Raw genomic sequence first — 27,072 nt, forward strand, 5'->3', positions numbered from 1 at the left:
GGAAACGTGAATTCCAGAAACCTTTAGCTGGGGGTATCGTAAAAGACCGACAAATTTGTCTAAGGAAACTATTGTTGCATTTTTTTTACCAACAATACTTATACCATCTAATTTTAAATTGAGGTCTAGTTATATTCAAATCAACAATATCAGCAACACGCAACAATTGAAGGAGTCCAGAAGGTATGGAATCAAAAACGACTGCGTAATCCTTTGCAGATACTGGAAGTTTGAATGTATCTAGAAATTCTGCATATGAAAGTAAGTGACCATCATGGCGAAGCAACTGCGTCACCAATAAAATATTATTTCTAAACCAATTAAAAAAAATAAATAAATAAAAAAGTGTTTTATTCTATTTTTAATATTTTTATTATTCCAAATCAAACATTTGTGGGGAGAGAAATTGTGTTTGTACACCAGCAACTAGGATAACAGAGCTTGTCTATGAAAGTTAGACAGTTTAATGGGGATTTTATTAATATCAAAGTTGCAACTGAGGAGAAATTTTATACCGCCAGTTTTGTTAAAAACTAAATTTGGGATATAATACCACAATTTGTTATTAGATTTGATACAATTTTGAATCCATTTAATTTTAAATCGTAACACGCTAGTTGACCGTTACGATCACTACTGTGATAGAACCGCTGAGGTTGTTATTTCAGTAATTAAAATAAACTTTTCATGACAATGCAAATAAATAAATAAATTGTATTTGGTTTGATATTTTCTTATATAATAAAAAATGAAAATAAGTAAATGAATAATTAGACATTTGTGTTGTATGTTTATTCACTTTTATGCAAACAATGTATAACACTGCAAATATATGAACAACCAACCAAATAAATAAATATTTGTGTAGTTTATTTATCTATTTTTATGAAAACAATGTACAAAATGCAAATAAATAAATAAATTAAATCTGTGTGTTTTGTTTATTCACTTTTATGCAAACAGTGCATAACACTGTGAATAAATAAACAACCAAACAAATAGATAAATACAATTTTGTGTATTTCCATTTATGCAAATGATGCGTATCAAAGAAAGAAAGAAAGAAAGAAATATTTGTTTGGTTTGTTTATTTTTATGCAAATAATGCATAACATTGCACATATATAAACAAGCAAATAAATAAAATTTGTGTGGTTTGTGTATTTATTTTTATGCAAACATTGCATATTAAATAAATAAAAAGACATACATTTGTGTGGTTTATTTACTTTTATGCAAACAATGCATAAAAACATTTATTAATTGTATGTGGTTTGATATTTAATTTTCTGTACAAATAAACAAACAAATAAATACAATTTGTGTGGTTTATGTATTTAGTTTTATGCAAACAATGCCACAAGGCAAACAAATAACAAAGCAACGCTAATGAAATTAAAATAAAAAAGTAATGAGTCGGAGAACATTATGAAGTAATGGTAATTAGAATGTCAAGAACATGGCAGTAGCCTGCACAAAGAAATAACAGTTGAACATGACAGGTAATAAGATTATTACATGAACACAAAAGAAGCAAATCGGGTGAGTATGAGGACTAGGCTACGTCAGTGCATAAAAAAATTCTCTGTCAATTTAAAGCAAAAAGCGTTGTTTTTAGAATTCGTTCTAAGATGTTTAGACAGGCTGAATTCTTCTGGCTAGTCCCTTCATAACAGAGGAACATACACATTAAAGCCTGCACCCCCATAAATCTAACCATGTTTTTTTATGGACGATCAGACGGAAGCAAACTGAACAAATAAATAAATAAATAAATTATATATATATATATATATATATATATATATATATATATATATATATATATATATATATATGTGTGTGTGTGTGTGTGTGTGTGTGTGTGTGTGTGTGTGTGTTTTATTTGTTAACATGTTATTTGTTAACATGTTTATACTGTAGATAGATAGATAGATCGATAGATAGATAAGTAAAGAAGAAAATAAGTTAATACACAAAGTATCGTTTTGGAGGGGTGCCAACGGTTCGCTGAAAATTTTGCGTGTCATTGCAAGTTATTTTCACATTAGAGTTAAGCTCCGTTGCAGTTCATACGCTACTCCACAAGATGGCCCTAAAAGGTTTAGATTAGAAGAGCAGAAAATTCATGTTGCAACAGGAGGTCATAGTGTTTTGAGGCAAAAAGTACGCCTCATTCAAACATGTAACCATATATTCAAGATTTGGGGAGACCAGACTTAAAAGTTTCAGAACCGGTAAACCCTCCCCATTGATTTAAACCATGGAAAAACAATATCTGTTGGCAAATGTGAATATTTCAATGATTAATGTGAATATTTCATATTTACAAACATGATCACATGTAAATTCAGGTATTAGTTTACTAATAATCAGCTTTTTAAACTATTATATTTCCACTTCGGTTAAAGATTTGGTTAATGATGATTTGGAATATAAGGTATAATGTTATAATGTTCATTTAAAAAAGGCTTATTTTTCTTTAAGTGGGTCACAAAATTATAAATGTTGTTTTTGTCTTTGAAGTAGGCCTATTGCCACTTTATTTCAAACCTATTTATATTTTATTTATTCATTTGTATTTACTACATTTTGCCTAGAGCTGCACTCAAAGTAAGCCACAAATAGCCTCTCCATTTTAATCTTTGGTACTGTGTCTGCCTATCATATTTACTTTGATAAGAGTGCTTTATATGACAAAAAAATTGCCTAATATAAAATATAATATTAATTAGTTGATATACAATATTACTATATAAATAATGTATATTTTTATATAATGTTATAACATTTATTTTTATAAAACTATATTTATTTACAAACATAATTTGTATATTATATACTGTATATACCTATGTATATGTATGTATATACATACATATATATATATATATATATATATATATATATATACACATTGCAAATATTTGCAAATTAAGTTTCTTGTTACAGTATTTCATTATCATAAACTCTAATGTCATTATTCTATAGTTGGTTTGACTGCACTGCATAGATAGCATGTGGCTGAGCATGGTTACAGTGAGTGTGGCTCACAGTGTGGCCATACATGTGAGTGGCAGGAACAACAGAGCCAATGTGATTGCACTGCTGCCTATTCACATCCCAGTGTGTGGATGAGCGAAACTACACTGGAAAGAGCACACATTCGGGCACAAAGGACGTCTAACCTAATTCAACAGTTTATGAGCTTTAGAAAGAGGATGTTGCATAAATGTAATAGCTCATGCACAACATGTATAAAAACAATAATAATAACTATTATAATACTAAACTTTTATTTCTGTTATTCTTATTTTCCTTTGCTCATTTTGTGTGACCCTTTGGTTCATATTTTGTTTGGAAATATTTAACGGGAATGTGTTTAAGTGGGAAGGTCTTATAAAGGCTCTTTTTAACTATACTTTATGACATTGTTTACTAAAAACAAATAAAAGGACTTCAGTGAGGTGCGAGACAGGAATATTTGAAATCCGACTCTTGTCATATAGTGTGTCCAAAAGATTTGCATAGACAGAGCAAGTTTATGGGTTATGTAAAAGTTACATAAGGATGGATGACGATGGGAAAAACAGCTTGGTTGTTTCTGCAGCTAAACGTTCAAGCTGTCAAACACAAAGACAGACAGTATTTCCACAGGAAAAAAAAAAAAAAACTTTATTAATACTTTAATGTATGTCAACAATACTTTAGACAAAAGATATACATCAAGCAACCTTCTGTTAGGTCCCAAAATAAAAATCCCAAGTACCTCTTCCTATACAAAACTAATATATATTGTTTTTAAACATTACATTCACTTTATTTTGCTTCTATGTATAGAATTACAAATGTAGATATCTGCCATCATGTTTACTGCTTTAAACAGGTAAAGGCAACAGCATGAACAAAGATCTGAACACAGAATGATGCAGATCGAGACTAGTTCCAAAGCTATGTACACAATCTCCTGGCAAACAGCGCTCAGCTGTCTAGAACTTACCTCTCTTTGTAACACAAACATAAAATTGTGGGTCACGTATCAAAAATAAAGATGCACAAGTAGTATAAACAAAAATAATTATACAATGTAGTTACCACGCAAGAACTTCACCCACGTTAAATAATGGATGACAAACTCAAAAGCTACAATGGAGCCGTGATTACATTACTCCTGTATATACATGAGCGTCACATCTTGACAGTCACCGGTGTTCTCGCTTAGGTAAGAAAACTTAAGCAAGTCTGTTTGTGGTGCGACAGGTGAGTGTGAAATGAAAACGGTGCATGTTTCGGATTTGTGCTCATCAACCAAATCAAAGACAATTATTTGGTAGCATTCTAGTCTAGAAGGACAGTTCTTATAGGTTAAAGCAGTCACAGAAGCAGAAGAGATTGGAGCTTTCTGTTCAAGCTTCCACGGCACAGAGAAAATGTCCAAAGCAGCATCTACAGGGGTGACATTTTATTAAAAAATTACTTTCTTTTACATTCAACAACTGAAAATGTGCTTGTGCAAAGGGCAAAGTCCATATCGTTGGGGGAATGTCTGCACATCGCATTCTGGGTTATTGGTTTTGTGTTGTTTTGAACTTAAACATTCAACACAAGTGCAGAGAGTAGCTGTTCGCCCACCCCAGGCCCTTACAAGCTCATTGTCCTCATTTTGACCTTCTTCACAGTGTCTCACAGTGCTTTGCACGGGGCCTCCTATACACGTCTGCATCCATGTTCCGTCTTTGGATGTGTGTATGCTGGTTGCGGAGGGAACTAGCCACTGTATAAGAGAGTGTGTTAGTTTGTGTGTCTCGACGGTCAAAGGGAGGCCGGCGTATTTCTGAGAGGATCAGAACAGCTGCTTGCTGTCGTTGAGGGTGCATCTTTGAACTTTGCTTTCCACCCTCTTCAACCCAAGCCTCTCAGGCAGCTTATTCAGCAGGGAAGTCCACTCTCAAGACCAAAACATTCAGAGAGCAGACAATTCTTGGACCCAGACTGGATCTTCAGTCTTTGGTTTCCAGGTTTAAGGGGGGAACTTGTTTCAGGGCCTGCAGGAGAGCAGGAGAGTCCACTGAGGACGGAGGGGTAATGGGAGAGCCCACTCTTGAGGACATGACCAAGGACGAGGGGAGATTCTCCGGAGACAAGCTTCCCGGGGAGCCACCAATGCCTGGGTACAATACAGGCATGGCCCCCGGGTACCAACACTTCTCCAGCATTGGCAGGTATGCAGCAGCTGTGCCGGACGGAAAGAGGTAGAAGGGCATGCAAAGAGGTGGCTGGTGTGGAGAAAAGCTCACATAGGGGCTGTGGCCGCCCACAACTTCGTGTCCTGAAAGAGACTCATCTTCGGAGGAGTCAGACCTTTGCCGCTTGACCTGCGGCTCGTCTAGCTCCTCTTTAATGCTGCCCCCAAACTTGAGATCCCCGCTCTCTTTGCCGTAGTAGATTGGCCGCTGGGCTTTCGGGTCACGCTTTTCGAGCTCGCCCCCATAGCCGCTGTCAGTGTCCGTATCGCTGCCGCTCTGCTCGCTGTGGGGATAAGTCCTTTGAATGACAGGCACGCAATTTTTAGCGTGGCCCTCCACGGCCTTCGGCAGCAGACCTGCTGGTTTCTCCCGGGTCTCTTGAACTTTGGGAGTGGACTCCTCCAGACAAGGACTCAGTGGGCTCTGGATGAGATCAGACGCCACTTTTTGAAGGTGGTTGATTATGTGTGCAGGGGAAAATTCTTGCATGTTCTCCTGGTTGGCTAGGAACTGAAGAACCTCCTTGGCACACAAATGGAACCCGGAACGGAACATCTCACTGTTCTCCGAGTGGCCATTGCCCTTCTCACCTGCAATAAAAAAATAAAGTGAGAAACAGTGCCAAATGTTTTCCTGCACAACAGTCGAACATATAAGGCCGAGCCAAAAATGACATCAGATCGTTTGCTATGTTACGCAAGCATGTCTCAGTTTCTTTATTTTGTCATTGGGGGGGGGGGGGTTGAAAAGTTTAACAAAGCTGCTTCCTGTAACACGGTCACACTTTGCTGAGCAACATTTGATGTGCCGCTCCTTTTGCATTATCGAAAACTCACCGATTTGCATTCCATTTTGCAAGGAAATTATTTTCTGTTGCTGCTGCTCCAACAGGTTGTTAAGTGCTTTCACATGCTTCAGCGTGAGCTCCAACACAACAGCCTTCTCCAAGTGTCCCAGAGTCTAAAACAGGAAGAACCCAGATAAGCATGTTGATCTTTCTTATGTAACTCTCTGCTGCGACTCGGGGAGGACGAACCTCCGCCAAGCGAGAAGGGAGAGACACTCTTCGCAGCATGTGCATGCAAGCGATATTCAAATACCCAAAATGACGATGTTACTAATGAGCAAGTAACACACCTTTAACTTGTTGACAGTGTTAAACTAATGTCAACGCCTGATGATTAATTTCATGATATGGGGTGTCAAAGGTTAAATGTTAACACACATTAAAAAAATAATGTTATGGGCACACACCCACATTATAGGAACTTTGTAACAGGGCACACCCTTTCATGAAGTAGTGAGTAGTGACAAAATGCAGGACAAACATGATTTATTTATTATCAACAAGCAGGTGGCGCTTTATCCCACACGCAACACGATGAGGTGAGCCCATCCACTCCCATATTACTTACCGTGAGTTTGAGATGTTCGGGCAGCAAATCCTTCAACTGCGCAATGCACTCGTTTATTCTGTCTCTCCTTTTCTTCTCGATCAATCGGTGGGGCAATTTGTACGTATCCTGTGGGGGTTAAAAATGGCATTTGACATTCATGTTAAAAATCAACTTAAAACAAAACTTCTAAAGAAATCAAGGTCTTTAGTAGTTTAAATCATGTTTACATTATTCAGCTAAAACGCATGTGTATGCAACGATATTTTCAAGGATTCGTGCGTAATTGCGCATTTCGTACCTTACTGTCCTCACTCCGCTTCACTCCCCTTCGTGGTTTATACACATACATGGGAAAATCCATTCTATAATAGGAAAAAGAAACCCAATAAGAAATCTAGCTTTTGTCAACCTGGTAATGTTTAAGAAACATAAACAAGCTCGAGACTGACGGACTTACCCTTGCATGTCAGCGATATCCAGCGAGGCGTGTTTGGCCATACACGGAGGAGGCTGAGCGCTGGTAATCCTCTCCATTTCAATCTATGAATATGTCTTACAAATGTAAGAAAAGTATATATATTTTTATATATAAAAGATAAAAACAAGATCCTTTAGTTTCTCATCAAAGTCCACATATATTTCCTGTGCATAAAGCGTTGATTTAGTGTCTGAACTCGAAACTAGGACGCTAGAAATGATGTTGTTGTCAGATGCCGATCCAAGCATGCGTTTGTCGGCTCCGCTGCTGGTTAAATGAATGTATGTGGGTGGGTTTGAAGTAGCCTACGTGTTAAATAAACCCTGTGACTGCAGACACGTCTCAAGCTCCAGTCACATGAGCTTCACGTGTGTGACGGCGCTTTCAGAGCTCAACCCATGTACAGCAGTGCGACCGCCCAGTCGTGTCTCGTGTACCAGCATGCTGCGCTCGCTCTCTCTCTGTCTGTGTGTGTGTGTGAGCGCGCACAATAAAAGATCCTCGCGGGCTCTGAGCCTTTTATCCTGGATTGACATGAAAACTGAAACATTATAGGAGGACACTGTTTAGCAAAAAGATTAATATATTGAAAAAATCCGAGCATCTCATTTTAGATCAGAATATAAGAATACCATTAATATATTTTTATAAACAATTCAATGAACGCATGTTTAGCGCACATGTGTGCTTCAATTTCGCAATTACAACATTTTAACATTCCTATTTATGTTAAAACCATAAACTAATATATATATATATATATATATATATATATATATATATATATATATATATATACGTATATATATATATATATATATATATATATATATATACAGGGTTGGGAGGGTTGTATTCTACTACAGATTACAGAATACATGCTGTAAAATGTAATTTGTAACGTAATCCGTTGGATTACTTAAAGTCAGGAACGTATTCTAAATACTTTGGATTACTTCTTCAGCACTGATAGATTTTTTTTCTTGTTTTGAAATATAAAAACTCTGCCAGTACAGTAAGACAAAATTCACTTAAAATACATTCTCTGAAAAACCTAAATATCTTATGCAGTGTTGTTTCTAAAACAAGATGAATCAATATGATCTTGTTTTAAGGATTTTTAGATATTTTTTGCAGGAAAACAAGACAAAAATTATTATCAAGAATACGATTTTTGCCCTAATATCAAAGGTCGTTAGAAAAAAAAGAAATTATGATCCAACGTGAATTTTCTTGATACAAAAATATGATCGTGCCTGGTAACGTGCCTGTAAAATGGCTAGAAATAGCATTTTAACTTAGCGTAAAGCTGACAATTTACACAAGGTTTATTTATATTTCTTCTGCTCCAAACTTACTTCAAACTTACTTCTCTGTCTGCTCGTATGAATGTAACACATCATAAGAAAGTGTTTCATTATTTATTATATATTTCTATTTTGATTTATATAATTTATTAAATATCCTTTAATAATAAATAATTTTAGTGTTTGTTATTCCTTATAATTCGGTAAATATTTTTTGTGATTGTAGTTATATTATCAGCTATCCAAAGAGAGAGGTCCTTGTTAGACTTTAAGGCTATGCGAAAAGGTTAATACTAGCCTACTTTCTTTAATATAGGAGTTCGTTTGTGTGCACTGTGCAGGTAAAATTCTGTTTACACACACACATGGGATGAATGCTTGTGTAGAAGAAGCTTAGACAAAAACTGGTGTCAAATTAAAATGGTGTCCACCTGTGGCTTCATCACTATAATGCGAGTATTCATGAACGAAAATCCCCTGCCATGATGCTGGCACATGTTTACACAATAGTAACTGGTGCGAGCGGCAATGCATGCTCACTTATTTCACATCGGGACCATTTGGCGCTCCACGTGCGGACGCTCGTGGCTCTCTCGTGCTGCGGCTCGGTTTGTTGTTGCCTGGTTGCTGCCGGTTGTACTCGGCGGCGGTCACGTTGAACTCCTCATGGCTGGCTGTGCGCGGAAAGGAGGGAGGCGGAGGACCGACTGAATCCCCGGGACTGACGTCACCCGTTTATTTTCGTACCGAGCAGCGCGAGCTCTCAGCCAGCTATGATAATAGCGAAGCCAAAGGAGGCAGCGGTGGTCTCAAGCTTGGTTTTATTGTAAATAACGCACATATATGGTCATAAATATGACAGAATTCGATCATTACTTGTTTTTTTTTTTGTTGTTTTTTTTGCTGGTCAAATTGCTGGTAGACGCTTATAAAATACAGTTAATAATTCGGAGGCACTTTACATTATTAAGCCCATGTTACACATATTAGCCTGCCCTGCATCATACTGATGTAATTAAATACCATATCAATAAGAATGCAAATGTAGGCTAATTGCATACAACTCCACACAATAATTACACACCAAATAGCATACATGTAGGCTACTCTACCAGTCAAAAGTTTGAAAACGCTGAACTGAAAGTAGGCTGTTTTATTCATTTTACACTTCTGATGCTTGCATGTTTGAAATTAGTCTTGTAGACAAATATTAACAGAGCATTTGTATGCATTCAGAACTAAAATTGAAATTAAAGTTTTTTGTTTTTTTTTAACACTTAAACTAATTAAGCTGGATGAGAGAATGACTGTTTTTGTTGTTGTTGTTTTGTTTTTGTTTTTTTCATTATATAAGCCCTATTCCACTTGTGTGATTTTATAGCTTTGAAGCCTTTGTTTACAATTATTCAAAAATGTGGAAAATAATAATAATAAAGAATGAATAGGTGTGTCCAAACTTTTGACTGCTAGTGTTTATTTCATTAGCATTGCTCTCTACTTAATTAAGTAAACAATGCTGTAACATGAAGAAGGTGTGACCCTCTTATTTGTGTATGTTCTTGAACTACTGGTAGCCTCATTGAGATTTTGAGGTCTGCTCATAAAATCCAGTAAATAATTCACAGCCTAATAGCATTGGTGGAAAGTAGGGGGAGTTTGGTGCTTTCATCTCTATTTGCACCAGCAGAATGATGCAGCATCCTTGCATAGGCAGAAAGAAGAAAACTAGTGCATGACATAGACACTTCATTCAATAAATGAATACTGTTGTATTACCTACTGTCCACATTTGTTAGGCATTACAAAGGTGAAATAAAAGATTTGTAATATAGCCTTGAGGTTAGGAGCAATACTGTATATTATAACCTCCCTTGACTCTGGTGTTCATGTTACAGTGCAGTTTATTAAATGATTTAAATTATATTTTAAATTAATAAACCAAATAATACAGGTTGTTAATGTAGGATGGAATGCATAAACTTGCAACTATTTGCTAATTATTCACATAATTAAGTGTAACTTGGAGTATTATGTAATAATGCATTCCTTCTCGTGTTCACTGCATTGCAAGGTTGTTGTTTTTTCCTGTTTAGGAAAGTCCCGTTATTTGACCGCAGATATGTTCACCCAACCATACATTTTAGGTTATTATTTTTGCTTTAAGAAATGGAAAGCTTTGAAGTCATGAGAATAATATAGTTTGGTGACACATCATAGTGTCCATTTTATACATATTACATGTATATAGTACTTATACTCAAAGTTTACAATGAGGCACTTACAATGGAAGAGAATGGGGCCAATTTTTGGAGGGTTTAAAGGCAGAAATGTGAGTCTTATAATTTTATAAAAGCGCTTAAATAAATTTTTCTGTTAAAACTCTTGTATTATTTGAGCTGTAAAGACCGTAAAATTTTAATTTTTTTACAGTCGTTTTTAGTGTTTATGGCATTTAGTCATCATGGCAACGAAGTTGTAAATTGGATATAATTTTACACAGAAAAGGGTAGTAAGCAATTTTATCACACTAAAATCATGTTAACACGCAGATTGTTTACATCTTGTAGCTAAACTGTAACAGTGAGTAGTTTATTGTTTACAGATCAACCCCATTCACTTCCATTGTACGTGCCTCATTGTAACACAGATTTTTTTGCCTTTTTTTAAAGAATAGATGTGGTAGTCACGTGATGCCATGCGAGGTTCGGACGTGTAAACGGCGAGCTCTGCGCACTTTGCTAGTTTTAACGCTATTAATGACATAAACTGGTGAGATTCGATACACTCTGTTCCATAACTGTTCTAGGAGGACAATATGTCAAAGAATTCAAAATCCTCAGGCTCTGGAGACATTAAAAGACACTTAAGTGCTCAAGCTGACTCCCCTGAGCAGGCCCTGAGCAGGCCCTGAGCCCAGGAGTTGATTTGGTCAGAGAAATAAGGGAAATTCGGCGAGAAATATTGAACATGTCGGCAATGCTGACGAAGGTCTTTGCTGACTTGGAGGATCGTGCTTTAATACGTCGATCAATCACTGCCATGGAGTGAGGGATGTCGAGAAATGGATCGATTATCTGGAGTCATCGGAGAGGGAATTAGCTGCTAATCCGCTAGCAACCAAGGTGGATTTGGAGCGTGTCTGGGAGAAGTTGGAGGACATGGAGAACCATAGCCGGCGGAATAACGTCCGAATCGTCGTAATTCCTGAAGCCGAAGAGGGTCAGGATATGGTTAAATTCCTGGATGGGCTCTTTCCAAATCTGCTTGACATAACAGGCCATAAGCTGGAAAGCTCACAGGGTTCCGGCTCGGCGATCCGCTGATGGAGACAGGCCCGATCAATTCTGGCCAAATTTCTGAGATCATCCATTAAAGATCTTTTGTTACACGAGGCAAGGAGTAAAGAAAGGCTTTTTTGGAAGAACCACAGCATTTTCTTGTTCCCAGACTTTGAGAATTCGAAAAGAGAGAAACGTGATCGATTCAAGGAATGCAAGAAACTCTTACATCAACAGAAGGTCGCTTTTGCATTGATGTTACCGGCCAATTTGAGAATAGATGCTAAGAATGGCCGTAAAACATTCACATGTCCCCAGCAAGTGATGTCCTTCATAAAATCAATGGAGTGAGTAAGTTATTTTCTTGTACTCACGTTGTAGCAGAATGGACCGACTAACTGATCATTCACTTCACTGTTCGAGAAAACTGAGCGCCCTTTTTTGTTTCTTTTTGTGCTGGTTCCACCTAGCGGCTGGAGTTTGTTTTGTGGAGTAACACTCATTTGGGACTGTTTTGTGGATGAATCTGCACGTTCTTTGTGCATATGCCTCCTATTGGCTGGAGTTTGTTTTGTGGAGTATTTCTTGGAAGACATTGGAGTGATTAGGCCATTTGTTGCACTCACGCTGTAGCCGAATGGACCGACTCACTGAACATTCACTTGACTGTTCAAGGAATCTGAGCGTCTTTTTTGTTTCTTTTTGTGCTGTTTCCACCTAGCAGCTGGAGTTTGTTTTGTGGAGTAACATTCATTTGGGACTGTTTTGTGGATGAATCTGCACGTTCTTTGTGCATATACCTCCTATTGGCTGGAGTTTGTTTTGTGGAGTATTTCTTGCAAGACATTGGAGTGATTAGGCCATTTGTTGCACTCACGTTGTAGCCGAATGGACCGACTCACTGAACATTCACTTGACTGTTCAAGGAAACTGAGTGCCTTTTTTTTTCTTTTTGTGCTGGTTCTGCCTAGCAGCTGGAGTTTGTTTTGTGGAGTAACACTCATTTGGGACTGTTTTGTGGATGAATCTGCACGTTCTTTGTGCATATGCCTCCTATTGGCTGGAGTTTGTTTTGTGGAGTATTTCTTGCAAGACATTGGAGTGATTAGGCCATTTGTTGCACTCACGTTGTAGCCGAATGGACCAACTCACTGAACATTCACTTGATTGTTCGAGGAAACTGAGCGCCTTTTTTTCTTTTTGTGCTGGTTTCGCCTAGTGGCTGGAGCTTGTTTTGTGGAGGAACACACCTTTGGGACAGTTATGTGGATGAATCTACATGCTCTTTGTGCTCATGCCTCCTATTGGCTGGAGTTTGTTTTATAGATTATTTTCTGTTGTGTAATTCTGTCTCACAAAATTTGTATAGAAGCACCAGACTTGAGCAATCTGAGAGCATAGTTGTCATGGGGGCTCTCATAGGCGTACATGGACTGTTTGAGTTTAGAGGGATGGACGCCAGTTGGCGCTGTCGTGCGTGGGGTTAATGAGCACGTTTTTCTTTTTTTGTTCAGGGGGATGTTCAGGGTTTGATTGTTGCACTATTGTTGGAATGTGGTCATTATAATTGTATTTTTGACACACAATCTATTTTTTCTAATATGTCAAAATGTAAAATGTTAATATGAGCGGATTTTCTTTCTCCATGTGGAATGTGAATGGATTGGGGCACCCCATAAAAAGAAGGAAGGTTATTTATTTTATTAAATGTAAGAAATATGATATAGTGTTTCTTCAAGAAATGCATCTTTCCCCCGCAGGAAGTTGGAAAATTTGGGAAGATATGGGATGGACATGTTTTCTTTAGTGCTGGCTCAAGTAAGAGCAGGGGAGTCATTATATTGATAAGTAAACATCTACAATTCAAATGTCTCAAACAGATTAAAGATAAATAGGAAGAGTCATTATTGTTTTAGCAGAAATTCAGGGGCAAAGGTTGATTTTGGCTAATATCTATGCACCTAATGCTGATGATCATGGCTTTTTTATAGATTTTGAAGGGATGTTGCAAGCCGCTGGCACCCCTCATGATATAATATTGGGAGGAGACTTTAATATTTTGATGGACTCAGTCCTTGATCATAGTGAAGTAAAAGTGTGTAAGCCCCCTAGAGCAACATGACGCTTCACAGGATGTGTAACAACCTTGGTCTTACAGATATTTGGAGACTTATTCTAGAATAGATTATTTTTATTTTATATCTAAGTCCCTCATTTCTTCTGTTGTTGATTGCTCAAGTGGAAACATCTTAGCCTCAGATTACGCCCTGGTAAATTTAGAGGTGTTGCAACATACGGAGAAAAAGAAATCATACAGTTGGCGCTTTAATGTATCCCTTTTGCAAAATCCTGAATTTCAACAAATGATAAAAGCCGAAATCAATGTTTATATGGAGACCAACTGGTCCTCGGTATCCTCTGTGGGCATGGCTTGGGAGGCACTTAAGGCGGTTCTTAGGGGTCGGATCATACAGTATGCCTCATTCATCAAAAAATCCAAAGCATGAGAACTTGTGGAGTTGGAAGGGAATATTAAAAGTGCAGAGGCAGAGCTGAAGTGCTGAATGTCATCTGATGGCCTCAGAGAATTGACCCGACTGAAATACAGATATAATACTATTTTATCGTGGAAGGTGGAGTTTTGGCTATTCAGGGTAAGACAGTCATACTTTGATTCGGGGGACAAAGCAGGGAAGCTTTTGACTAGATATATAAAGCAGAGAGAGTCTTTTTCTACCATTCCCTCAGTGAAATCTGCTGGTGGTGATTTTTTTACCTCAGCCATTAATATTAATAATGCTTTTAAAGAATTCTATCTTGATCTCTATAGCTCCACGTCTCTGTCTACTGATGAAGATATTAGAAACTTTGTGGAGCCATTAGAACTCCCTAAACTGATGACTGAGCAAAAAAATTCTCTTGATTCTGAGATAACCTTGGAGCAACAGCCTACAGGCAAGTCTCCGGGGCCAGATGGCTTTGCCGCTGTATTTTTTAGATCTTATGCTTCAGAACTGGCTCCACTTTTGTTAGAAGTTTATACGGAATTATTAAAGAATGGAAAGCTTCCGCCAACCATGACACAAGCCCAGATCAGTCTGATTCTTAAAAAGGACAAAGATCCAAGTGAGTGTAAGAGTTACCATCCAATTTCCCTGATCCAGCTAGACGTAAAAATATTGTCAAAAATTCTGGCTAACCGATTAAGTAAACTTATGACATCTCTTATACATATAGATAAGGTGGGGTTTATTCGGGGCTGCAGCTCTTCTGATAACATTAGGCGTTTCATCAATATCATGAGGTCAGTGGCGAATTATTATTATAATTTTTTTTTTCACAGGGATGTGACCACAGCGATGTTTGTTGAGGGTCAGAGTAGGGTTGGGGATTGGGGAGGGGGAGGGGTAATAGTGAGGGTTAAATGTTGATCCTGTGTATATATGTTTTGCTTTTCTTTGTTATCTATATGAATCAATAAAAAATGTTAATCAGAAAAGAATAGATGTGGTAATCAACATTACGCCACAAATGTTGTCGATTGAGCTTAACTCAACTGAACCTGGAATATTCCTTTATAAGAGAAGCACGCACCTTATAATTAGCTCCTTATAATTTTAATTATTATAATTATAATTAACTTTTAATTATAATTAACTCCTAAAAGGTTCACTGGTGAAATATTTCCCATTGTAAGGATTACCCTGGCGACCACTAGTGGTTGCTATGTATGTTTATTGTTCACTTCGTGACTTTCGTTTGATTATGGGTTTTGTAGTTCTTTTCCTTGTCTTTGTTCATTGGTTCTTGTGTTTATTGGTCCCAGGTGTTTCTTGTTAATTAGTCTTGTTAAACTCTTTTGTTCTCATGTATATATATATATATATATATATACCCTTGTGTTCTCTGCATCTTTTGATGGTTCTTGTCTGTACTAGGCTGTAATGGCTTGTTCAGTTCTTATGTCTCTAGTGTCTTAGTCCTTGATTTGTTTTTCCATTAAAAGTAGCTGAGTTGCAGGTCTAGCGGCTTTGCAACTGTTGTCTCTCAGACAAGGAGGTGGTATCATCAATCAGTATACAGAGCAGTTCTGCAGTCTTGCCTAGGTTCTCAATTGGGGAGATATTGCGCTCAAGGACTGTTATCGTTTTGGACTCAATGAGCCTGTGAAATCCTGTCTGCCAGGAGGCAGATGTGAACTTTCTTTGGCTGAATTCATTGACTATGCTTTGAGGCTCACATTCTCCTCCTACACTGTGGGGTATGGCAGTAATCCCACTGCGGCACCCAGCTCTCTTTCAATGGAGACCATTCCCCTGCTGCTGCCATCGCCCACGGCCACGGAGGCCGCTCCCCAGTCGCTGCCAGCGCCCACGGCCACAGAGGCCATTCCCCAGTTACTGACAGCGTTCCCCAGTAGCTGCATTTATATCCTGCTCTCTTGCCTCATCTCTCCTCAAATGTTACACCCATAATAACTTTAGAACTGCTCTCTGAGACAAATTCTGACTTCATAGTTCACCAATAAAATCAAGGCTACTGTGAGCCTAGAAAAGACAGCTAATTAAATGTGTTCACAGGCCCACTCTTGAGATATTAGTTTTCTATTCCTGTATCTTACTAAAATATTTCCCATTCATATTTCCTTCCTCATCCTTTGCACTGGATAATTTTATTTTGCAAATGTCACTTAACTCTTGGAAGGATTCAGTCTGATGTTGCACTTCACATAGGGGGATTTTAGAGCGAGACTTCACTGACAAGTGTCAGCAATTAAATGTTTTAGGGTGTCTTTCTGATACTTCTATCGCACTTTTGCACTTTTTACACACAACAGCAGTGTTTTACTTCACTCTTTTACCGTGAAATCAGTTTGAGACTCTCCAAGCGTGACCACTGTTACAATGCACAAAAGCTGTTCTGCCTACTACTCAATAGGCATAGCATAAAAAATATGAGTTTTAGCAGTGAGAACAGCAGCTATTTATTTATTTATTATCCCCTTTTCTCCCAATTTGGAATGCCCAATTCCCACTACTTCGTAGGTCCTCATGGTGGCACGGTTACTTACCTCAATCCAGGTGGTGGAGGACAAGTCTCAGTTGCCTCCACTTCTGAGACTGCCAATCTGCGCATCTTATCACGTGGCTCGTTGTGCATGACACCACGGAGACTCCGCATGTGGAGGCTCATGCTATTCTCTGCGATCCATGCACAACTTACCACGTGCCCCATTGAGAGCGAGAACCACTAATTGCGACCACGAGGAGGTTACCCCTCCCTAGCAACCGGGCCAATTTGGTTGCTTAGGAGACCTGGCTGGAGGAAAACAACAGCTTTTTACCTCTTTTGCAGAACAACATGAGAGGTCACAGAAAGTGCATTTCCTTATTGAAGCATGGCCTGTTGGTTTCTATAAAGCTTGAATTCATTATAAGCTTGACTTCCTTTGCCTTGATTGGAGTGAATAAGTGGATCATTATGTCATGAGAAACCTTTTAAAATGATGCAGGCATCAGCCAACACAGGGCTGTAATGACTACAAACACTGAGAGGGATGAGCTAAACACGTATATCACAGATCATGTTGTTCCAAACACGCAGGAATTTCTTCTATGCAAAATAAAACATGTTAGGCAGACTTGAGAGCCTCAGTCACCATTCACTTTCATTGTACAGAAACAAGATGCAATGAAAATGAATGGTGACTGAGGCTAATATTCTGCCTGAACATCTTTTGTGTTAACGCTTGTGCTGTGTTTACACTTTTACCCTAATTTGGTGTTCCTGGTCAAAAATTACCGGCCTATTAAAAATTGCTTATAAATCTCTCGTTATGCTATATTATCACCAAATATTGGATTCAATGTTTTTGTCAACTTGTTTTCTGTCAATAGACCTTTTTCACCATCTGGATTTTGGAACATGGAAGTAAACATTTGCAGGGTAAACTTCGACAGTGGTGAATAGGAGTGAATGGGAGATCACAGCAAATATTATTTTCACTTACCCATTTGCTCCAAGACCAAAAGAAAAAATCCACTATTATGTCTGAACGACTTTCCAGAAGAAGAAAAAAATAGAGAGCAGTGGATTAAGACAGTTTGGAGAAGATGCCAAATTTACTGTCACTCTCTCAGCAGCTGTAATATAAAACCCCTCGCAGCTGTGGTAATTCTTTTTTTTTTTTTTATGATTATTATGAAAATAAGAATTTAAATTCATTTGAACTGTGCACAAGACATTGTTTTTAAAAATATATATATAAAAAAATTAAAATGCATTTACACTGCTCAAGAGATCAGCATGAAATCATGATGACTTAAAACACATGATTTACACAGTACAAAATTGTAAAATTATGCAGCAATTAAAGACATTTACACAACAAGAAGAAACAGCGGCTGCTAAGAGAGCTCAAGAGGACTGCTGCAAACAAATTCTATATATATATATATATATATATATATATATATATATATATATATATATATATATATATATATAGATAGATAGATAGATAGATAGATAGATAGATAGATAGATAGATAACAGCTGGTATATCAATGCATAAGTGAATTCATATAGGCCCACAACAAGAACACACAGGCTTATTAATTTTAAAAGCTTACATTTATTTAAAATATAAAAGTTTTTGTATTTATTTGAATTGAAAACTTTATTTATCATTCAAAACTATTACAAATAAATATAGACTACTATTGATTACAAAACTATTAGAGACGAGTATTCTCCCTAAGTTTATTTTCCTTTATCAAAATCTACCAGTTAGTAGTATATCAAAAAGTTTTGTTTTTTTAGAAAATTGAATAAACTACTTTGTAAATATACATGGGATAATAGGAAACCTAAAATTATTCTTAAAATTCTTAAGTTGTCAAAAAGGCTTGGAGGACTAGAATTCCCAAATTTAATAAATTATTATAAAGCTGCCCAAATTCAACCTAAATTGAAGAATTGAAATGGAGGAAGATGGAAATTTATCAAATGGGGGAACCTATTAGTATATCCCTGTTCCTACCCAAACAAAGCAAAAATTTAAATCAATAGATTATATTTGTATTAATAGTACTTTTTGAATTTGGTTAGAAAAAAAAAAAAAAGAAAAAAAAAGGAAAAATAGTACAATTAAGAAAGATATAGTTAATTTACAAGAAATTGCTATCGATCCTGATTTCATGCCAAATATACTGAACAAAAATATAAACGCAACATGCAACAATTTCAAAGATTTTACTGAGTTACAGTTCATTTAAGGAAATCAGTCAATTTAAATAAATTCATTAGGCCCACATCTAATCTGATCAATGCGTATGGAAAATTTCTGGGATCTTTTATTTCAGCTCATGAAACATGGGACCAACACTTTACATGTTGCATTTATATTTTTGTTCAGTGTAGATTAGATAATACATTTAAGTTTTGGGCAGACAGAGGTCTGAAAAGATATCACCAACTGTTCACTGATAAAGGAATGGATACCTTTTCAAACTTAGCAAGAACATTGTGAGCTTCAAAATTCTCTTTTTTAAATGTATTTATTATTTACAGGTAAGAAGATATTTATTAACAGAAGTTAAAGAAATAAAAAGGAAATGCATCCATTAATAAATTATATAATTGATACATACAATACAACTAATCCAATAAAATGTTAGGAATTTTAAAGAGTGCACTTGCAAGAGATATACAGGACACTCTGAATAATATTATATGTTATCTTACTTTCCACTTTATTTGAAATAAAATATAACATGTAAATGAATGAAGTACACATGTTATTTATCAAATATGTTGTAAATAGTTATTTGATATGTTTATTCAAAATTTTAATTAAATTTGTATTTCTCTTTCTTGATGTACAATTTTTATATTGTCTTTAGTAAAATAAATAAATAAATATAGCTGCGAGCAGCAATAACGGGGTTCAAGCGGTTTAAGGCCTTTAAACACATGCGTAAAAAGATATTATGTTTTATTTAGCAAGCATGTAACCACCCAGATCATAGATGGAATAGACCATTTACAGCCAATACAGGCAATTTACTAAGGAAATATATAATTTTTAAAGCTTTTTAAAGCTCACAGCGCCAACTATTGTCCGATCTCCATAAAAGTCTGCATGCTCGTTTAGAATCATATGTCGCATGTGCTCAGCTAATTTCATGAACTTCTGAGTTTTTGTTTAGGAATTATGGGCTTATTTGTACACTTGACCATACCCATTTTCTAAATGACACTGTTATAGCTACCAAATGGTAAAGGGTGTCCGATTTCTTTCAAATTTCTCACAGACCTCTAGGGCCAGGAGTCGAACAGGCCCAACGAGTTTTGTGCTGATCGGCCTCCGTTAACCTTATCTAATAGGTACTCAAACTTCCTTGGCCGATGGCGGCCATGTTTTTTGAGATACGCCAATGTCCTCATAGACAGTCATGGCACCTTGGACAAAGACACTGCATTTTCAACTCAATCAGACTAATGGTTGCGTAGTTAGAGCTGTTTTCCTGTTTTTTTCATGTTATAGTGCCACCAAGTTGCCAAACTCCGTGTTTTTTTTTTTTACTGTGACCTCAGATTGAGCTCATACACGTGTACCACGTTTGGTGAAAATATCTCATTTCGTTCGGGCGTTATAGCCATTTTAGTAAAAATGGCCCACCCTTTTCGAACGTTTTGGCACCCCTTAGCGACCGTGAGTCGAAATGTCAACTTTTTTTTAAATTAATGATAATCAGACTCCAGAGTATATTTCTGCACTGGTTTGCTTCTGATCGGGCAAAAACCTAGGACTAGTTCGCAAAAGTAGGTTTTTTAACATTATCTGAAATATTTACCGAACGGTTTGACAGACAACAATGCTTCTTGAGGCACAGTTGTTTAGAATGAGAAGAGCTATCACGTGATATATATTACTTGTGTTTTTTCACAACACTGCATTATATACAACCATTAACACCTACAAAAATCATGATAGCACCACCTAGTGGCCGATATTTTTACAACTTTGCACAACCCTCTCAGACCAAGAGTCAAATAGGTCCACCAAGTTTCGTTCCGATCGGTCATTGTTAACCTTGTGTAATAGCTGCTGAAATTTGATTGGCTGATGGCAGCCATGTTTTTCAACATACGTGAATGTCCATATGGCAGCTGAGACAAAGACAATATATGCAAATTTTGAAGTCAATAGGATTAACGGTTTCAAAGTTACAGCCAATTTTATGTTTTTTTGGTATTATAGCGCCACCATGTGGCAAAACCGCGCCAACTTTTCTGGGCGACCAAAGATTGACCTCTTACATAAGCATGCCAAGCTTTGTGAAGATATCTCATTTCCTTCAAGAGTTATAGCCATTTACGTAAAATTGGCCACTCCTACTTCCGATGTTTTCGCATACCGTAGCTAGCTCGAGACGAAAGTTCAAACTTTTTTGATAACTTTTGATATTGAGACTCCATAGAATCGTTTGGCACTGGTTTGGTCCCAGTCGGACAAAAAACCTAGGACTAGTTCGCAAAAGTAGGTTTTATGAAAAATCCAAGATCGCGGAAATTTTTATAGGCGTAAATGAAATATGAGATATATGTTGTTGTTTTTTTTGTTTGAGCCAAGGATTCCAATGGTATAAAGCGTTTTTGATTGCTGTAGCGCCCCCTATTGACCGATTTAGCCAAGTCTGTGTTTCTGAGTAGCGAGCAAAACTACTACCATCTGACAAAGTTTCAAGTCTCTAGGCCTTACGGTTTGCTCTGCCCGATCAGTTTTATGGCGTAAAAATAATAATAATAATAATAATAAAAATCTTAACATTTACAATAGGGTTTCAGCGCTAAGCCCTTGAACCCCTAACAATAAAAATCGTAACAATTATAATAGGGTTTCAGCGCTAAGTGCTTGAACCCCTAAAAATCGTAACAATTACAATAGGATTTCAGCGCTAAGCACTTGAATCCATAATATTAATAATAATAATAATAATTACAGTAGGGTTTCAGCGCTAAGCACTTGAACCCCTAAAAATCTTAACAATTACAAAAGGGTTTCAGCGCTAAGTGCTTGAACCCTTAAAAAGCATAAAAAAGGCTACTACTGATTAATTAAAAAGTGAGCACTTAGAATACTGTGTGCAAAAAATTTGTATGCAAAAATAAGATGTATTTGTTCTTTTTTTAAAAAAAAAAACGTCAAGTAAAATACTGTATGTTCATCTCGAGTCCATGAAAGAAAGAAGGGGTTTGGGTAGCATTCACCCCTTTCCATAGCAATCTTGAGCTTTTAATATTTGAAAAACTATAATTTTTTTGTAGGGTTCATATAAATCCATTTTACTGGCTGTTTTATAGATTGCCTAATATATTATGTTTATATTTTCAAATATTTTTGTTTTGTTTTTGTTGCTATGGCTAAAGAGGGTAAATGAAAAGCAATTAAATTTTAAATGAAATACAACACTCTACCTGCTGAAAATCTACATTTAGATTATCAAATAAATCATTTATCATGAAGGTTCAATTTTGTGGATTTCTCAGATTTTATTTGTAAAATGCACTTTAAGAGACACGGGGGAGTGACTTGATTGCGTCAGAGATGTCATTTTACTCACAGCTGATTGGTTCAGCATCTGTTAGCGATCTGTAATCCGGAACGAAACCTGCTACGGAGCCCGAGGTCTTTATGTTTGCAAGCGCGTATGCCCATACATGAATAAGAACATGATGAACATGCTCCTGAACACTAAATTTTTCTCTTATTTTTGATCTCCCCCATTAATTTTCAATGGCCGGTCATTTGTGACTTTGTGCCATTTTGTACAAAATAAAAGCATTTAAAACCAAACTTCCTGGTTAAACATTATAGCACACTTGTGTGATAAATAGTACAGAATGTTTTCATATTTTATTTAATATTTTCAAAATGATCCACAAATAATGCTTTTTTCACTCAAAAACAGAGGTGCATAAGCTCAGGCCAATGAGGCCTACGATCAATTAATTCCAAAAAGAAATACAAAACCTGTGCTAATTGAAAGAAAACAAGTTAGCAAAAAAAATCTATTCCAATATTTGGTGATAATATAGCATAATGATAGATTTATAAGCAATTTTTATAGACCGGTCATTTTTGACCGGGAACACCAAGTGTTACAAGTCATGAAAGTCATGGCTTTGGAACAACATCAGGGTCAGCAAATGACAGAATTTTCATTTTGGGGTGAACTATCCCTTTAAGTAATGACTGAAATAAACAATTGGTTGTAACATGTGTAAGGATGCCTGTTATGCCTATTCTACAGGATGACAGACAGTATTTATAATTAATACAATTATTAATAGAATAACAGATCTTAGGCATTAATTTCACTTTTGCTCAATAATTTGTTGTAGTACAAATGCAGTTGTTCCAGGTATAACAAAAATAAAACAAAACATTTAATTTCTGTTCCTTTCAACAAGAAGTACAGATTTTATTAAATATCACCCAATTAATTTACAATCTCATTGAATTATATATCTTTAATCTATTAAATCAGTAGTAGATTTATTTCTTAGTAACAGTGCTGTTAATTATTAGGATGTAATGAAAATGTATCTATTTAAAAGCAAAGACCCGGCAGACATACAGTATATACATGTATTACTAGAAAAAAGGAAGAAAACACACTCGATAGTCTCAAGAAAGTAACCTGCTTGAAACTGTCTAAGCTTAAAGATGAAATTGTCTAGAAAAATTGAAGAAATTACAGGGAAATCTAAAAAACTCGACAAAGATTGCTTGTACCAGCAAATATTTATCTGGAGTTGCTATTTATCTGGATTTATCTGAATATTTATTTATTTGAAGTAAAGGAACTTAGAACAGGCACAATAAACATGGATCTATAATGACAGGAAGGATATGAGTTCAGTTATTTGTTAGTGCAGTAATTACATTAGATTTTAAGACAAACCATATTAACAAAACTTACTTGCCTAAAAGTTAATTTATTATTATTCGGTACATGACTCCTAAGATCATAGATCCAAAAGTGTATATACATTAAAAAAAAAATAAAAAAAATAGAAAAAGAAAATAATGAGCTCCTGAAAATGACTTATCTGAGAATGTTAAAGTACTCTAATGTGGCAGTATACGCTAATAAATTAAATTAGAAAAGAAAAGGCTGTATTTGATGTCACTTCAAACTTGACTTCACAAACAGAACTCCCACAAGAACCTGGCCGCAAATGTATTTTATTACAATTATAAAGCATAAGGAATGAATAATTACCGCACCTTCCCTTTAAGACACAATTTACAGTGTCATTGCATATTGAAGTATTAATATTGCACAAAATACAAAAATAAGACATCAAATACTGACTGTTATACTGCTATGGGTCAATACAAAAAATATGCATCTTGACACGCGTCCAAGCAGCATCTACAGGTTGCACCACACGTTCACAGTTGTGCAGTGTCTAGTGTAGCTCTGCAAGTCATTTTCACCCAGTGCAGGCCAAATGATGCAAAGTGACTTCCTCTGTAGCACATAGAAACATTTGGCACTCAAATGGATTGTGAAGAAGGGGGTGAGTGTCTTTTATACTTCCCTGGTGGCCAAGAATTTTTTTTTTCAGTATACACAGCAAGTAGTGGTGACCACGTATCTGTAATGCTTTGACGCACACATTCATTTACACTTGTACATTCAAAAACACAGAAAGGCTGATGGAATGTCTCAAGAAGATGGCTGTTGGACACTATGCCAGTGTAATGGGGTTCAGGCGGGTTACTGGGGGTTGATGTTCATGTGTTGGGGGTGTCCCAAAAGCCCAATCCTCTGTTTCTGCTTCCTTTGCTCCGTCATCTGTCAGAACACACAAGATGTTAGTTTTTTTTTTTTTTTTTTATAAATCTCTCATATCATGAATATATATATATATATATATATATATATATATATATATATATATATATATATATATACACATACACACACACACACTGGTGGTCAAAAGTTTGGAATAATGTACAGATTTTGCTGTTTCGGAAGGAAGTTGGTACTTTAATTCACCAAAGTGGCATTCAACTGATCACAAAGTATAGTCAGGACATTACTGATGTAAAAAAACAGCACCATCACTGTTTGAAAAAAGTAATTTTTGATCAAATCTAAACAGGCCCCATTTCCAGCAGCCATCACTCCAACACCTTATCCTTGAGTAATCATGCTAAGTTACTAATTTGGTTCTAGAAAATCACTTGCCATTAAATCAAACACAGCTGAAAGCTATTTGGTTTGTTAAATGAAGCTTTACATTGTCTTTGTGTTTGTTTTTGAGTTGCCACAGTATGCAATAGACTGGCATGTAAAAAATGGCAAAAAAGGAACAGTTTCTCTAGAAACACGTCAGTCAATCATTGTTTTGAGGAATGAAGGCTATGCAATGCATGAAATTGCCAAAAACTGAAGATTTCACACAAAGGTGTACAATACAGTCTTCAAAGACAAAGGACAACTGGCTCTAACAAGGACAGAAAGAGATATGGAAGGTCAGATGTACAACTAAACAAGAGGATAAGTACATCAGAGTCTCTAGTTTGAGAAATAGATGCCTCACATGTTTTCAGCTGACAGCTTCATTGAATTCTAACCGCTCAACACCAGTTTCATGTACAACAGTAAAGAGAAGACTCAGGGGTGCAGGCCTTATGGGAAGAATTGCAAAGAAAAAGCCACTTTTGAAACAGAAAAACAAAAAGAAAACGTTAGAGTGGGCAAAGAAAAACAGACATTGGACAACAGATAATTGGAAAAGTGTTGTGGATCTTAACCCCACTGAGCTTTTGTGGGATCAGCTAGATTGTAAGGTGCGTGAGAAGTGCCCGACAAGACAGCCACATCTATGGCAAGTGCTACAGGAAGCGTGGGGTGAAATGTCACCTGAGTATCTGGACAAACTGACCTGCTGCACATAGAGGATTTTTTGATGAGAACTCTTTGAAGTAGTTTTCCTGTTATTAATGTCCTGACTTTACATTGTGATCAGTTGAATGCCACTTTGGTGAATAAAAGTACCAATTTCTTTCCATAAGAGCAAAATCTGTACATTATTCCAAACTTTTGGCCACCAGTATATATATATATATATATATATATATATATATATATATATATATATATATATACACACACACACACACACACACACACACACACACACACGTGCTGCTCACTGGATGTTTTTTTGTATTTGGCACCATTCGGAGTAAATTCTAGAGACTGTTGTGTGTGAAAATCCCAGGAGATCAGCAGTTACAGAAATACTCAAACAAGCCCGTCTGGGGAGTCGCGTGGCGCCATGCAGGGGTCGGATGTGTGAACGGCGAGCTTTGCGCCGTTTTTATTTTTAAACTGTCATGAACCGGTGAGATTCGATACACCCTGCTACATAAATGTTCTATGAAGTCAACATGTCAAAGAATTCAAAATCCTCGGGCTCTGGAGATATTAAAAGACACTTACGTGCTCAAGCTTATACCCCAGACAGGGCCGCAGATGGGAGTGCGGTGGGAGAAATTCAACACCAACTGTCCAGCATGTCTGTAATGCTGGCGAAGGTCGTGGCAGACTTGGAGGATCTTGCTGTAATACGTTGATCGATTACTGCGATGGAGGCGAAATTCACTGAGTTGGTTACAAGAATCGGGGACGTCAAGAAACGGATCGATTATCTGGAGTCATCGGAGAGGGAATTAGCTGCTAATCCGCTAGCGACCAAAGCAGATTTGGAACGCGTTTGGGAAAAGTTGGAAGACCTTGAGAATCGTAATCGGTGAAACAACATCCGAATTGTTGGAATTCCTGAGCACGAGGAGGGCCGAGATATGGTAAAATTCCCAGACGAGCTTTTCCCGAGTCTGCTCGACATAACAGGCCATAAGCTGGAAATCGAGTGAGCTGAAAAGTTCCCAGTTCGGAGATCCACTGAGGGAGACAGGCCACGATCAATTCTGGCCAAATTTCTGAGATCATCCGATAAAGATCTCATGTTACGCGAGGCGAGGAGTAAAGGAAGGCTTTCTTGGAAGATCCACAGCATTTTCTTGATTCCAGACTTTGTGAATTTGACAAGAGAGAAACGTGATAGGTTCAAGGAATGCAAGAAACCCTTACATCAACGGAAGATCGCTTTTGCATTGATGTTTCTGTCCAAATTGAGAATAGATACTAAGGATGGCCACAAAATATTTACATGCCCACAGCAAGCATTGTCTTTCATAGAGACAATGGGGTGAGTAAGCCATTTGGTGTTTCTCACGTTGCCCCCAAGTGAGCTTGACTCGCTGAACATACACTT

At 36.8% G+C, this 27,072-nt stretch overlaps 2 protein-coding genes across 2 annotated transcripts in view; both read right to left on the minus strand.

The window, feature by feature from the left end:
* Nucleotides 1-3,887: 3,887 nt before the first annotated feature.
* Nucleotides 3,888-7,417, minus strand: LOC127428331 (class E basic helix-loop-helix protein 40-like). Its single transcript, XM_051676650.1, has 5 exons — nt 7,101-7,417; nt 6,942-7,005; nt 6,662-6,769; nt 6,083-6,206; nt 3,888-5,836 (listed from the first exon to the last, which is right to left on the minus strand). The coding sequence occupies exons 1-5, from the start codon at nt 7,175-7,177 to the stop codon at nt 5,001-5,003; spliced, it is 1,209 nt and encodes a 402-aa protein (XP_051532610.1). The 5' UTR covers nt 7,178-7,417; the 3' UTR covers nt 3,888-5,000.
* A 15,410-nt stretch (nt 7,418-22,827) lies between these two features.
* LOC127428308 (inositol 1,4,5-trisphosphate receptor type 1-like) overlaps nt 22,828-27,072 on the minus strand; it is a 373,744-nt gene continuing 369,499 nt past the window's right edge. Inside the window, exon 63 of the mRNA XM_051676597.1 lies at nt 22,828-24,578. Within this exon, the coding sequence (XP_051532557.1) occupies nt 24,501-24,578 (78 nt within the window). The 3' untranslated portion in view covers nt 22,828-24,500. The remainder of the gene's footprint in view (nt 24,579-27,072) is intronic.

The sequence above is a fragment of the Myxocyprinus asiaticus genome, chromosome 37 (genome assembly GCF_019703515.2).
Source record: "Myxocyprinus asiaticus isolate MX2 ecotype Aquarium Trade chromosome 37, UBuf_Myxa_2, whole genome shotgun sequence".
NCBI lineage: Eukaryota > Metazoa > Chordata > Actinopteri > Cypriniformes > Catostomidae > Myxocyprinus > Myxocyprinus asiaticus.

What these genes read in the sequence shown, in the direction of transcription:
- LOC127428331 (XM_051676650.1), bottom strand. Translation starts at nt 7,177, where the DNA reads ATGGAGAGGATTACCAGCGCTCAGCCTCCTCCGTGTATGGCCAAACAC. An exon ending in AGCGGAGTGAGGACAGTAAG is followed by an intron (nt 6,770 to 6,941) that starts GTACGAAATGCG and finishes TAACCCCCACAG; the next exon opens with GATACGTACAAATTGCCCCA. An exon ending in GCAAAATGGAATGCAAATCG is followed by an intron (nt 5,837 to 6,082) that starts GTGAGTTTTCGA and finishes TTTTTATTGCAG; the next exon opens with GTGAGAAGGGCAATGGCCAC.